Source organism: Atractosteus spatula, chromosome 5 (genome assembly GCF_055471065.1).
Source record: "Atractosteus spatula isolate fAtrSpa1 chromosome 5, fAtrSpa1.hap1, whole genome shotgun sequence".
Taxonomy (NCBI): Eukaryota; Metazoa; Chordata; class Actinopteri; order Semionotiformes; family Lepisosteidae; genus Atractosteus; species Atractosteus spatula.
Window position 1 is genome coordinate 31,966,977 of NC_142710.1, and position 15,388 is coordinate 31,982,364.

General features: G+C 40.0%; 1 protein-coding gene across 1 annotated transcript; it reads right to left on the reverse strand.

Moving 5' to 3' along the window:
* Nucleotides 1-1,109: 1,109 nt before the first annotated feature.
* On the reverse strand, nucleotides 1,110-14,850 carry mcmbp (minichromosome maintenance complex binding protein). The gene is made up of 16 exons (XM_088915599.1): nucleotides 14,647-14,850; nucleotides 13,090-13,172; nucleotides 12,583-12,723; nucleotides 11,985-12,026; nucleotides 10,962-11,064; nucleotides 10,193-10,321; nucleotides 9,788-9,945; nucleotides 9,287-9,384; nucleotides 8,824-8,987; nucleotides 8,262-8,385; nucleotides 7,095-7,212; nucleotides 6,520-6,685; nucleotides 5,868-6,001; nucleotides 4,611-4,775; nucleotides 3,104-3,192; nucleotides 1,110-2,667 (listed from the first exon to the last, which is right to left on the reverse strand). Exons 1-16 carry the CDS (start codon nucleotides 14,702-14,704, stop codon nucleotides 2,541-2,543), a joined length of 1,899 nt encoding a protein of 632 aa, XP_088771725.1. The 5' UTR covers nucleotides 14,705-14,850; the 3' UTR covers nucleotides 1,110-2,540.
* Between the last annotated feature and the right edge of the window lie 538 nt (nucleotides 14,851-15,388).

Consider the following 15,388-nt stretch of genomic DNA (forward strand, 5'->3'; position numbering starts at 1 on the left):
GGGAAAGATCTTATGCAGTCAGACAACACATAAAAAGCAATATGAGCATGGTGGCCAAACTGATACTAAAGATAATTTTCTTAATGTGTGCATGTTTTGGGTAGACCCAACAATAACTTCAGACGCACCTACAGACCTGATACAGATACAGTGGAATTTCAGAATGTTAACTGTAGAGTCTGGAAATAACTGCAAGGCAGCTTATCTCGCTAAGAACTGTAGGCCTTTGGAATACAAACATGGAAACATATTCACTAGGAACATTGAAGTATCCTTTGGTACAGGCTTATATACTAAGCAACAAAAGAAACGTGTAACAATGTATTATTTTTAGGAAAATCAAGTTCACCGATTTTGTTTAACGATCACATTTCTGGAGTGGACTGCGATACACCTGAGTGGACACATTTAACCCATTGAATTTCAAGCTTGGTGAGAAACAAGAAAGGGAATATTGGTTCCTTAGTATTTCTCTGCGTATCAAGAGGACAATAGCATTACTATATTGGAGGCTAAGTCATATGTCACCTCAGGTGGACATGCTAGCAGTGGAGCCTTGTCCTCTTGAGCAAGGTTTTGTGTAGATGTGCTGCTGGATGTCAGACGGGCCAGACGTGCAGGATGATATACTAGTATACTAAATGTTGTATGATATACCAGCATTGATGGGGGAGGTCTGTATGTGATGATCTGCGTTGGACCATCTAGCCCCTTATTGTGTTTGATGGTGATCTTACTGAACAGAACTTCTCTGATCAAGTCCCTGGTGCTTCACTTGCTGCCCTTCCTGTGGATTTATCCAGAAGTGACAGGATTCCACCAGGACAACACATGCTCATGCTACTGCTTGTGTAATGACCGCTTTCTTATCAGACATTTCACAAGAATGTGACAGTTATGCCGCAGCTGTCCTAACTGCTAGAATTGAGTCTCATTAAAATTTTGTTGGATGAGCAGGGATGACGTACAACAGGTAGGGCTCAGGGACCAGTGACCAGGCATTTGCTTGACCAAGCTATGCGAGAATAATGGGACAAAATCCATCAGGATAGAATCTGTAACTTGGATAAGGTGATGCTCAGTACAGCAGAACACTAAAAAACATGGAGTATATTGAGACTGAAACTTTATTTTAAGCAGGCAGAAGACTGATACCAGTACATACTGTATCATACTTGCAAAACAGTAAAGATGCAGTAGTACAAACAAAAACATGTGCACATTAAATTATAACTCATCCGGCACTAAAGAAAATCCCTTGTCTTCAATCCTTATTAGATCCACAATAAAATTACATTATAAGACAGTTTAAGCAAAAGCCTTACTTAACATAGTGAGAATTATAATTAACAGCTGAGCAGTTGGCATCTTTCAGTTTGTATCCTATGGCTAGTAACTATAATAAAGTTTGCACTTAAGGCTGCAGTGAAATGAAGGCTAGGGAGAAACTAGTAGCAGTTAAGACTTCATACAGTATACAACCAGGGAAAGTAAAATTTAAGATAGAACCTGAGAAGGCACTTCATAAGAAGAGTCTGGGCATGTGCATGAAGAAACCCATCAATGACAATGTCTCAAGCACAGCTGAAGGCTGAAGGGATTTTAACAAAAGGCAGGCAACACAGCTAAAAGTGTCTGAAGTGAAGACCAAATGTAAGGCACTGGACTGCAGAGGTGGGTGTACAGATCCCTTTACAAAGTCACAGGAAAGGCGTGGATTCATTAGTCTCAGTGAATTTGTAAAAGCTACCAAACAAGACATTTGAACCTGGACAGAAATGACAGGCTGGTCTTATGCACTTGTATAAAATGTCTTTATCAGCTAGAATATTTTTGTTTTTAAAATGATTTTTAAAAAATAAAGTAAATATGCAGGTTGTAGCATATTTTTTTCTGGCCCTCAAATGTTATTTTATAAAAAGGGAAAAATAAAACAGATACTAAAAGAAGGAATATTTCATTTAAGAGCCCTGATGTTTACAGTGCTTCATTTCCTGTGTACCGGGCACCTTTCAGCAGCAAGATGTCGACCTGGCAGTGACACCACTGGAAATTGTGTCCTAGCCTCAAAAAACACATTATCTGTAATTCACCTTTTCTGCCAACAGTTTGTGTAATTCAGGGGTGTAATAAGACTGAAAAGCAACAAATACCATCCAGGGAACACTAAACTATACAAAACTGAATTCTTTAATACATCCAAATAAAAACCTATTTGTATCGAGGGGTGGGGTCAAATTATTTGACATAACAGAACAGTTTTCACATATTTCCCATCTTACAAAAAGTACCCATAATTCTTTTTCTGATATGCTTTTCTTAACAGATATTGAGTTAATTACATATAACAAGATTACGAACCATAATAATATTCTCTCAGGGAAAAAAAAAACGGTTTTGGTATAAATTTTAAACAATTTCACCAAGCTCCATGGTCAGTGATCTTCCTTGGCATTCCTGTGCCTGACCAGGGCTATTCTCTACTCGCCCCAGGGCCAGAAGAGTTCAGGCCTCTGCGGTGCACACAGTAGCTTGGGCGTTTAAGGCTCGTTCCCGTTCACACACTTCTGTTGCTCAGTCCTATTTTTTCTCAGAGTTTCAAGGTGTTTTGCCCTCGTCCACCTCTCCCGGGAGAGTGTGGTCTGCCCCACGCTGAGAGACAGCAGCCTGCAGAGGGAGAATCAAACACACCCTGATCAACAGCAGCGTAAAAAAAAAAAAGTGAACAGTAAATTCCAATTTCTTTACAAAAGACTGAAGTTTACTGACGTCATCAGCATCGACATCCAAGCATATCCCAACCTGTTACAGAATACTGCATGCTTTATGCCATCTGTTAAACACATCAGAGCTTTACCAGAGCACTTTCTTTGACAAAAAAAGCAGGCAAGTGTTAAACGTGTTCAGCTACAGTGCAGATCATCTTATAAGGCAGCTGAAAACTACTGATCTGAGACCTCTTGCACAGGCAGCCAAGTGTTACTCAGGGCTGAAATGATTAACTCAGACCTGGCACTCTCTACCACAGAGCATTACAAAGTTAAGGTAAAAGAAACTATTAGACATTAAGACAAAAAAAACGCTACAGAACCTCAGCACATACCTGGCAACAACGAGCAATTTGTGAAGGTCTTCGCCAGAGATGCTTTGGGGGTCGTTTTTGCGCATTTCAACAAAGTCATCCTCCACTGCCTGCAAGGAAAAATATCTTCAAGTCTTTGGGATCACTAGCACTGCATTTATTACAGTCTCCACTGAAGTGTGATGACAACTCGGGTGTCGGCTGAAAGTTAAATTGGTAAGTTTAAAGGTAAATTTCAGATTTTTTCCCATAGAAACAATGGTCACACGTTATGCAGTCCCAGTATATATACTTGAGAATAATCTTTAATTTAAATTAATTACCAATAGCAGGAATTAGCTCCTAATGGGTTAACATTCTAATTAAACCCTTAATATTTTATTTTTAGTCGATCATATTCAAATACAGGCAAGTATATTGACCTTTTTAAATTTGTTTAAATCCACAATGAATGTAATCATGCATTTAAAGTCTTAGGCTCCAAGTCAGTTTCCTCACTGATTTGATTTTTTTACTTTAAGTTTCAGAAGCCTGTTTATTAAAATGCTAAAGGTTTGAATGCTTTGTCTTCTGTTTCTGTGTGTCACCTTCCCAGATTTTGGCAAGCAATGAGCAGACCTGGACTTAATCCAAAACTGTTAGCATAGGCTAATAGGAATTGAAACTGACAGGAAAATTAGTTGACTATTTTCTTGCACCATAACAAAATGTTTTCACTTTCAGCCAAATGCGTTTCAGAACGTGGGGGAAATAACTGTCAGTGATGAAAAGTTTTTTTAATTAGTGTAGTTAGATCATACATGTATATTTTATTACTCTTGATATTTGTATTGATGTAGACAGGGAGTATGATTTTAAGACAGATCATTGTAATTTATGATAGCTGAGTGTAAATTGATTGGTTCTAGTCATGTTATAAGTACAGTGAACTATGTAATTATAATTAAATATAGCTCATAATAGCTAAATGATTTTGTTACAGTGATAAAGACATGTCAAAACCAGAACTTTTGTAATGCAGTTCCCTTAGAACAGTTTGCTCACTTTTAACTGAATAATGTGAATTCTTCAATTATTGAATATAAAGTATGATATATACAGTATAATTTAAATTATAATTCAAAAATTAAATGTAAATTGTAATGATTTTTTCTTCATACCAGAAACACGTTCTCCTTACATTTGTACATGTTTGTTTTATTTAGGTCCTTATTTGGAAGACCTTGCTGTTATCTTCCGATACACACATTAGTGCTGGCAGAGCTTAAACCTAAAATAATGGTAACATTCCTTAATGTGGCACGTCAGGGACTTAGAAAACCCAAAGTGGACGCTATGACGTGGTTCTCTTCATGCTAGGGTTAGCCAATAGACAGATTTCTTTGTTACAACTGGATTGGTAATACTTATTTGCATAAGTTTGTTTTTCGAATCATCTTACACTACAAGTAGCCACGTTTATCCTTCGATCAAAAGTAGCAGCACCCGTTCCTTTAGCTTCTGTCTCCATGAGTGGAGAGCAACTCACCTTCGTCACCTCCTCGGAGATGCTGTACTCCATTGTCCTGAGCAGGCTCAGGTAGACCCGGAACTTGTTGAGCAGGGAGGGAAGGAGAGACACCTGCAAAGCGCTCAGGTACTCCTGCATGTTGGGGGGGTTCAGCTGAGGCTGGAGATGGACCAGGCAGTCGGACTGTGGGGTGACAACAGTTTCAGCAGTGGCAATATTGTCCATGAGGGCTGAGCTACATGTATACTGAACTTGCTGCAGAAAACCACACTTTTGTGAGCAATAGAAACAATTTCCCTTTCTCGAAGAAAACCACAAAGAGAACACTGCTTTCCTTTCCTAATCTTAATGTTTTATAATTTCAAATGTAGAGTGTCCAGAATCAATTTAAAGACCGTTACAAACAGAATAATAATAATAATAATAATAATAATAATAATAGCTTACATTTATATAGCACTTTTCTGGACACTCCACTCAAAGCGCTTTACAGGTAATGGGGACTCCCCTCCATCACCACCAATGTGCAGCCCCACCTGGATGATGTGACGGCAGCCATAGTGCACCAGAACGCTCACCACACACCAGCTATCAGTGGGGAGGAGAGCAGGGTAATGAAGCCAATTCATAGATGGGGATTATTAGGAGGCCATGATTGGTAAGGGCCAATGGGAAATTTGGCCAGGACGCCGGGGTTACACCCCTACTCTTTTCGAGAAATGCCCTGGGATTTTTAATGACCACAGAGAGTCAGGACCTCGTTTTACGTTTCATCCAAAGGACGGCACCTGTTTACAGTACAGTGTCCCCGTCACTATACTGGGGCATTAGGACCCACATGGACCGCAGGGTGAGCGCCCCCTGCTGGCCCCACTAACACCTCTTCCAGCAGCAAAAAGAAGCAACCTCTTCTAAATTCCAGAGTTGTTAAAAGTTTGAAAGCCACATCCAACCTATGTAGCTGGACAATTTAACTTAGGTTCAATGTATGAATATGCTCATGAGCAGCTCTCTCGCTTCGGCTCCAGTTTAGAATGCAAGTGCTCAAACCTCAGCTTTGTATTGATAATCAGCAGTATTAAAACAATCTTGCAGCCAGTAACAATTTCTAATGCCATCACTTGGCATTAAAAGAAAAACCATTTGGTTCTGCCTCCAGCAATTATCTCATGCCTGCCTTACGCAAGTCAGCTGAAGGATGCAATCAGCTTGAAATCCAACATGGCATATTCTCTTCTTCACATCAATCTGTGTCAGAGAGGCTTTTGTCCATACCGGTAGAAGTGATCTGCCTTCTGATGTGATCAACACATTAATATTGCAGGGGAATTCCATCCGGTGGTAGTTGAAGTCGTAATCAACCTTCTGCCACGAGATCAGGTTACCGAGGGCAGTGATATTTCGCACACCTAAAGACAGAAACCACAAATTACAGCGTTGGAAGGTGAGGAACATCATCACCATCTAGAAGCATAGCTGCTGATTGCTTTTAGCGGCCATCTCCATAAAACAGGATTAATTGTAGTGTTTCTAACCATCCAGGATAGAATTGCAAATCCTTCAAACAAATGTAATAAAGACTGCTTATCACCTTGCAGCATATGGTTGGATCCCACAATCTAAATATAACTTGAAAGGGAATGGCTAAAATATTGAGTAATTATATATTGTACTATACTACAGCAATCCTACACAACCTTGACAAAAGGAAATACAGTCTTAAAAGCACCTGAATATTGATTGCAAGAATAACAGTTTTGGCCTAGAGTGAGAGTTTGTTTAGGAGGTTTACCAAGAAACATTTCTTGGCAAATGAAACCATTTCACAAATAAGGCCGACCCATCCCATTGTGTAACTGTTCCGTCAGTTCAATGACATTTTGTCAAGAGTTCACAGGAAATGAAGCTCTAGAGCAGCCGGGCTCACCTGCGGTGTCCAGCTGTCCCTGTTCCAGCACCGTCTCATCCAGGAAGAGACTGGTGTTGCGGGCCAGCTGCAGGACACTGCTCACCAGCCGGTTGGCTGTGTAGTCCTTCTGTGGAACCAACCGCAAGCTGTTCATGTTGTGCAGAGTCATGCCGAGGAGATAAGACTGGAAACAAAACAGAAGACAAAATAAAGACAGAATTCCACTAGGAGCAGTGTGGTTTGAACATATTTACCCAGGCCAGTCTTCTCTACCCCAGTACTCATCAGGTTTTTAAACACGGTTAAATAAAGCATCTTCTCCGCATCAACCAAGTGCTCCATAACACTGGTCCCTTACGTTCCTAAGCTGCTTCTAAGGTCCAGCTTTGTAAGCCCTGCTTGCAAGTCCTGTGTAAGAAGAGCTGCACCTATGGCCTCTTACATTGAGTCATGCTTAATAACACGCATCCATTCCATCATCAGAAAAACTGACGTACTAGCACACTAGAGAAGTTTGAAAGACAAAACATTCTGTGGTGTATTTGACCAAATTGTAACCCCCAGGTTCTTGGGGAGAGGAAAGGTGCACTCACAGAGGGAACGATATTCTGTATAACGCGATACAGATTCTCTGTGTAGGCAGTGTTGCGGGGACAGCCACTCAGATTCAGTGTGAATTTCCCCAGGGGCAGGACATCACGTCTTGCATACCTGTAGTGAGGAGAACATGGCCAAAACATTATTTCTTCTCGTCTTTCAGGTCGCCCGAGTTGTACGGAATGCAACAATAGTTTTAACAAAACTACCACACTCACTTGAGTTCCACAAAGGTACATTAACCTGCACTTTAGGAGGAACAGCACAGGAGATAGTAACTGAAGATTATGTAACGCTATTTTTTTTTGGAGTTAGAAAGAATCAGCATTGATGAGTGCTTTTCAAACACTTAAAGTAAAATGTACACAATAACTTGTAAGACCTCCAATTTATACATCACAAAATAGACTACATTTCCAGGTATGTGCAGTGTCACGTTCTACAGTTCAGAATGAGGCAACAAAACTTCAGGCAACGTGATGTAGCCTTATAACATTGTAAAGAAACAGACTTGAGAATACATTTCTTTGCATCCAATAGAAATATTGCTCTTGACCTTGCGATGGTTTTGCCTACAAATACCAATTACTTGTTAACTCTGCATGCAGATCATGTTGCAACATTTCTACGGTGAAAACTCTGCTGCACAACTTGTAGATATCCGCTCGCACAACGCGGTACATTAGTCATTACCGTGACCATGACATTAGTCATGAATCGCAATTCTTACCAACTCTAACGCAAATTTGGAACATGGCGACTTACAGTACTTTCACAAAGTTCACAATGTTGTGCTTAATTCAAAATTTGTATTTTTATTCTGCGACATCAATGAATTTAGTCTGTTCCCAAAACGTAATAATGTAAATTTGAGAAATTTTGAGTGCAATTCCCCTTTAACAAACTGCTCTAAAAAAATTTAAAAAACTGCTATTTTTGGACAGGGAATAAAATATTAATCCCGTTTTATTAAAAAAAATAAATACTGTGCATACAGCTTGCACTTTCTTCCTCCTTTCAGAATAGTTTTTGTGATTCATAATAAGCCTCTTCAAAACTGGCAAAGCTGTACCACAATATCAGCATTTCACACACATTACAAGGATTGCGGGCTCATGCCTTAGATGAGGTATATTAAGGACACTTTTCCCCCAGTGACTCACACAGTGGAAATGAGATGCAGGATGAGGTACTCGGCTGCCAGACTGTCTCCCAGGAGCACATGGGTGAGGTACCCCAGCAGTTCAGCCCTCACCGACGTCACTTCACTTAGGAAACTGGACACAACTGCACGATAGTGAGAAAACACGATTCTTTACGATGCCCCTCGTGCACCAAAGCACCCTGCCATATGGTGACAATCTGATCATTCCTAGCTGAAATGCAAGGATGCACACATTACATGAGCCGCAAAACAGAAAACTACCCATTTCACAACAGATTTAAGAATTAGATTAAAACAAATTGCTACTAATTAACATGTTTATTAATTAGCTCACTTCGAGCATCTTAACTTCCTCTTGATAGTCCAACACACTTAGTAAAAGGAGTGACAAATGAGTACACTTTAAAAACAATTGCACTCAATAAATCAGTGAGCCTGAGATCTCAAACTATTCATCTAATAAGCTGATCACTACATGCAGAGATCAAGCACAAAGCTTTTGAAAAATACATTCCCTCCTACATCTGTTCCCGGGTCCTCACACCCTACTGCAGACTCACAGCTCTGGTCGGCTAGCCGGGGCAGCAGGGGGTTGTTGTGTTCCAATTTGTGCACCAGGAGCACGTGCAGCCGGGGCACCAGGGAGGCGGGTGGACTGCGGACCTTCTGCTCCTCGGCACTCTCTGTGCAATCCATAGTGTCCAAGAACGAGGAGGTACCGTCCCTGCAGGGCCGCGACAATGACAATGCTTCTTTTTCCTTACTTCACATTACAGGAATTATTCAATTACAGGTTTGTGAACTGTTTAGTAGAGAAGTAATGGAGCCTTCCTGCATCCAGACCACTGTAAGTTATATTCTGTAAAACTCAGAAGAAACTGTCTTGCCCACAACTTTGTAGGGGTCATCCACTCACCCACGTGTTAGCACCCCATTACACTGAAGAAATGGTAAGTGTTTTTTTTTTATATTAGTGATCCATTCCAAATCAACAACTATTCACAAAATGCAACAATTCCTCACCTTTCCTCATTCAGTACACTCAGCACTGGGTCTACTGACAGGATGCCATACACTTCCAGCATGTCGTTCACCTTGACACTCTCCCAGTCTTCGTACATCTGACAGAAAGAGGCCACATGAGCTACAGGCTGTGCAAGCAATGTTTCATTCTTAAGGACACTTGTATCTTACTACGCTTCTTTACAATAAACGAAAAAAAGATGGGTTATTTTGTCTTTCTTATGAAGAAGAGCTTTAATGCTAAAGATTTCACTAAGCAGCTTTCTCAGTTAGTCACATAAATGTTCAAGCTAGTTGAAAAGTAACACTTTGATTACAACGCAGTAACAGCATGATTTGGATTAGTTCTGTTTACAATATTTCAGGGTAATTATGGCAATGGATACAGTTTTGTCACCGCAAAGTTGTTTTTTGCTGCAATTGTCATGGCACACCACCTACAGCACAATGGACAAAAAAAAACTACAGAGCTAAAGAGTGCTGATCATGTCATGGTATTACCTTGACAAGACAGGCTGGTCCCTTCTCTCCTGGAAGAGGGAAGTTGAGGTCAAGGGGGGAGGAGCAGCCAGGCAGGGAGTTGCTCTGGCCGGATGGAGCTTCTGTCTCCAGACGCTTGGAGTCTCCGCTGGTCTGGGATTCAGCGATCCCTGGCGGTCCTGAAAAGGGGGAAGCCAACTCCTTTAACCTTCTACCTAGGACAAACTGTGATTTGCTAGTTCCATTCTAACATTAGAATGAGTAGACTTTGTTTCTACATACCGAACAATTTCTGGGTGGATGGAAAAAAATGAGAACGAAGCAAAAGCTCTGAGCTCCAAGGTAACAGAGTCAAAATTACAATTCACGGCTATAAATAGAAGTCTTGCTCTTTGGCTTCTGTTCAGATGTAAGAGCTTGAGATACCTGAAAGCTGGTCTTTTTGTTTGGAAGGCTGCATGTCCATATCTTCGTCCTCCTCATAGCTGCGCTTGTGACGGCAGGGTGTGTAAGATGTCGAAGGACTGACACGGGCCTGACTTTCACAGGCATAGGTGTGCACGACAAAGTTAAGATCAATTACAGAGCAAACCAGCCTAGCAGAGTCAGACCAGAGCCATCTAAATCACACAGAACCTGCGTGGCTAGTCTCTGAATCAACAAAGATTTTGCATGCTAACAGAAACACTCTAAATTGTTTTGCCTCTCCTTAACCTCCAGGACACATTAACAACTCGTGTTTCGCTGTTGACTGACTCGAAACCATCAAGACTTGTGAATGTTCACACTGCTGAGTTCTCTCTTCTACAGACTTTTACCATTTACAGGTGGGGCTCTCTCCCACAGAGCTTTAAAAAATACCGAATGAGTTTTAAATAAAAACATCTGAGTTGGCATGTTACCTCTATCACAAGATTTATGCTTGTAACCCTTTTCTTCATGTTATAGACACTTTCACGATTCTTCACAATTTTGAGACGACACTCGGCAAGTGGGTGAAGCACCTACATTCTTTATAGAATGGACATTTCATTAGTTGATGTTTAAATCCTCTCCAACCGACTTTAAAATCTGTTCAACAAATGAGTGGAAGACAGTTCTGATATTCTGGCTTTCTTAGATCCAAAAATGCCAAGTGTGATCAATCAGCAAATCTGACCCTATATCATATTTTCAAAAAACAAACGAAAGGATATCTCTTTCACCCAAGGGGACTCTCCAGGAATAGGCACACAATAGAAGGTTTGTCTCTCCAGAGTTACACTCTTGTTCGAGTTCAGGTCGACTTCCTGCTGAGGCTAAAAGCATTCAAATTAGAACGACAAGTTATCAGCTTTTTAACAGTGAGTACATTCTGGGATTAACTGCAGAGATAGCAATGTAGTTCTGCTGCCCCCTAATGGAAAACTGTATCCAGAATAACACTATTCACTCCCACATAGACACTCTCAATGACTTAGCCATTTTAATGAATAAATGGTCATATAAAAATACATCCATTAAAAACATAATAATCTTATGAATTTAAGTTTTTACCCTTGAAGGGTTCAGGCACTTATTCATGGTACCTTTATAAAGCAAACAGTAATCAAAAGGTTTCTTAAAGATATGCCAAATGAAAGCCTCTTATTCATATTTTTTATTTTTGAATTACTATTCTTAACTGTGACATTTTGTAAATTTAATCTCAAACTAAACTACGTGAAATTTATAATACCTCCACACCCAAACAATGTGGTTGTGGCTAATGTGCATTTGTTTCTGATGGTTGGTGAAACCTTTTCACCGTTTAATATAGTCAGATTGGCCTACAGCTGGTTGGGTCAGAGAGTTAGGCTCTCTCATCCATTTTACAGACCATGAACCTGCGTTAGCTTTGTATCAAGGTCTCTTGTTCTGTGACCTTCCTGAGGTCTGTCGTTATCAAGCAAGTTGCTCATTTTAAACCTTGTTGTGTTTACCAAAGTACGGTTGTCAGGGATTTCTCAGTCTTTTACAGGCTGCCAAAGTCCAGGGAGTAAAATGGCTCCCTAGGGTTCATCACTGCTTCCATCACATGTAGCAGCATTGCATTCTCCTAACCACCTGATTCCATGGTGCAAACACATGCACTGCATTAATACAGAAACTGTCCTACACAGTGTCTGCTGGCCTAACCTGTTATTGCAGCAAGGCTCTACAGCTTAATATACATGTAGAAAAAAGGATCATCACTTACCCCACATTCTGCAATGTCTCTGTATTTTCCAAATCGCAGGACCTGCAAGAAACAACACGGCACCAGTTAAAATAAGAGTTGCTGTGTGATGGTCACATGGCAGAAAAGCCATGCAGAAACAAAACAACAGCAGCTTTGCAAGTATCATGAATCATGTTTAAGTCTTAAGAGGCTGAAAAGCTATTTTCTTTACGAATCACAGCAGATGGATATATGCAGGTGAACAATGGTAAAAAAGCACAGAGAAGATGGCAGAGCGATAGTCAACTATTGCCGCGCAGTAATCAACTAAGGAATGCAACAATTCTGATTGTGAATTCATCAAACCAAAAATGCTCGCAACTTCCAGTGTTAAAGACTGCTTTATTTTTATACGTAAGCAAATTACTCTGTTTTCATCCAGCATTTTATTTATTATAGTGACAACTATGACGAGACCTGCAATCATGAAAGGAAAGAATTTCTCTCAGTAACATTTCAGACTTGCCATCCTGCGAACCAAACAAAAACCACCCTCACGACAGTAATGTCCACAGCAGCTGCGAAGGGCGACGATACCAAACGACAGAAAGGCAGAAGAGACAGGCTGGGTACTCACTCGTTCTTTCGAAACGGGATCAACGGTTTCGTACACCCCCATGTAGAACTCCGGATCAAACATGTCCTGCACCATACACCGGAACTTGACCAGACTGTCAGGCTTCAGGTAGTGTAGAGGAACATCATTTAAAGAAGGAACCTGGTAAAACAAAACAGCACTATTCATAGTTGTAAGGTTACACTTAACCTTGTAAGTTAGTGTGTGATCCATTGGACTGTCCATTGCTTGTGGCAAGCACACATGGAACAACAGAGGAATTAACTATATGTCAGCATGTATGCATTTATTTACAATTCCACAGCATCAGCACAGTGCTGTATCCAACTAAGCGACACTCTATTATATTGGGTTATTATACCCACGCAGCCCCAATACACGTGTGGGATAAGTAGAAAAGCGAGCAAGTACAGTATGTACTGTAATAGTTACAATGATATATGGAGGTTTCAAATCTAAATATCATTGTTTTTGATCCTTTCAGTAAGAGGACAAACTCAGACTTACCCAGTTTGCTGCATCATTCACTTTTAGCTTCTCTTTAAAATACTCCACCGCTTTCTTCTCCCATTCAGGACTGGGGGTCTGAGCTGCAAGAGTGCGGAGAGTGAACTAGAACACTGAACTAGATTGAGCAGAGGTGCACCGATTACCCATTCTGTTATAAGAGGTGCACCCATTAGTCTCGAACTGCAAAACGTGTGGAAGAATATCAAGTTAAGATTTTTGCTACCTGATGTAGTGGAAAACTCGTACCGCCCAAATACATAAATTGCTTTCATTTAAGGGCTGCTTTTACATGGAATTGAGCCTACTCATTAAACACATACATCTGGGTTAATGAGCTGTGACCACCTTCAAAGAGTCATACTTTTTTAGTTGATCTATACTTAATACATTAATGAAAAAGTAATGATCTAATTTACAGTACATTAGTCTATCGTTAAAACGAAAAGTTAACAGTGATATTATACAAATCGAATAATTAACGTAAAAGCTGGAAAAAGGAGGGCGTTACAGGTTTCTTGTTTTTTTAAAACACGTATATTTTTTATCTTAGGAACAAGTAATAGGTTTATTCCATGCTGAAAAAAAGAAGAAAGAGAACACAACGTTTCGGCCGTGGAGCCTTCTTCAGGTGTGTGTTCTCTTTCTTCTTTTTTTCAGCATGGAATAAACCTATTACTTGTTCCTTTGCAGCCTACGCATGCTGACGCAGCTACCCACCTGAACTATTTTTTATCTTATGCTATTAATTAAAAAATCTCAGTAGTTGCTCCGCGGTAGTACAGCGATCGGGGTAGATAAACTATCCTGATCCAAAGCGAGCACTTAATTAGTGCAATTAAATCAATTCAGTCATTTAGCTTTGCCAAATTCCTGCAACGAAGCTAACATCCATGTCCGAAAGGGATTGTGTTTCTCGCACTCTATGACCGTGCTTCTCTGGATGAAATACATCTAATCCCCTAGTTTCGATTTGCGCTGTTTACACCACGCCTGAGGCTCAGAAGAGTCCAGCAACATGTGACAACAGTGAGTGGCGAACATGATCGAACATAGGAAGCCACACAACAGAAAGAAATAGTTATAGACAACATCCTGAGCATATATAGTTACTTTTTTTAAAAACATCTATAAAATAGGCAAAATCAGATTCTCTATCCGCGGTTCAAATCTCTCTAGTACGGGTTAAACGAAAGTAAAGCAACCAAAATGATCCTTTACCAACATCCAGCATCAGATCATATATCAGTAGATCTTGTTTCCTAGGTTCTTATAATATTGATATAATATAATATTGAAGAATGTACATTCGATTTTTGGACACATTTCGCGTACTGTGAAAGTTTAAGAAACAGGAACCATAACTTTTCCCGTGACTTTTTGACAGAAAACAATTTGTAGCACTACTTTCTGCTGTTGACGATAAATATTAAACTACTGTTATATGACATAAACTCGTTATGTCAATAGCCTACATGTAGCTAAATGCATTTCAAATTGGATCGCAATTTGCTGAGAAACTGCATAAAACGCATCGTTGCAAAAAGATCCACTTACCAAAAAATCCCTGCACAACGCTTAAAGGGCTGTTAATCCAGTCTAGAGCCGAAGGCATCTTTGCTTGCTTTAAACTGTAGAGTTGATTGCTTGGAGCGCGAGAAAAGTAAATTTGGAAATACAATTCTCCACTGCAGGAACCAGATTCAGAAACTCACGCAGCTCCAAGGGACAATTCACAATGGCGGGAAATTTACGTCACCAGAGATGAACCTCTGAACTTTGCCGCAAGTACGACGTCAGAGTCCTACTGAGAACCGCTTTGACGCCATTTTTACTGTGGGCGTCTTCATGCTGGGAGAATTTAACTTTAACACATCTTTCTTTGTTTTCCACGTTGAACTTTCAACATTGTTTGAGCTCCTTGAACTATTTTCCCGTGATAAAATGTACTCTCAAATATAGAATGTTTAAACTGCCATACATTCATACATTTAAACCATTTGCTAAAGAAGATATAACTGTCCACAAATGCCTAAAGTGGAGATCTCTGCTTTTATTTCGAACATTCATCTGTTAGAATCATAAAAAGCATTATACTGTATATATAAGAGAATAGTACAATGATAGGGAAATTACCTTGCACAGCCTCACCATACTTGAGATGCTTTGAGGCTTAAAATAACTAATTTACCCTGTGTTAGCTTTATTTCTAGGGATATCAGGCATATAAATAGAATCCTTTTTGTTTTGAAAAGGTTGTCTTTTGAAAAGACAACCTGAAGAAGGCTCTACAGCTGAA

Excerpts from the sequence above, each read along its gene's own strand:
- mcmbp (XM_088915599.1), bottom strand. The coding sequence starts at position 14,704 with ATGCCTTCGGCTCTAGACTGGATTAACAGCCCTTTAAGCGTTGTGCAG. Across the intron at positions 6,002-6,519 it reads GGGACAGCTGGACACCGCAG|GTGTGCGAAATATCACTGCC; the intron begins GTGAGCCCGGCT and ends TTCTGTCTTTAG. Across the intron at positions 2,668-3,103 it reads AAATTGCTCGTTGTTGCCAG|GCTGCTGTCTCTCAGCGTGG; the intron begins GTATGTGCTGAG and ends CTCCCTCTGCAG.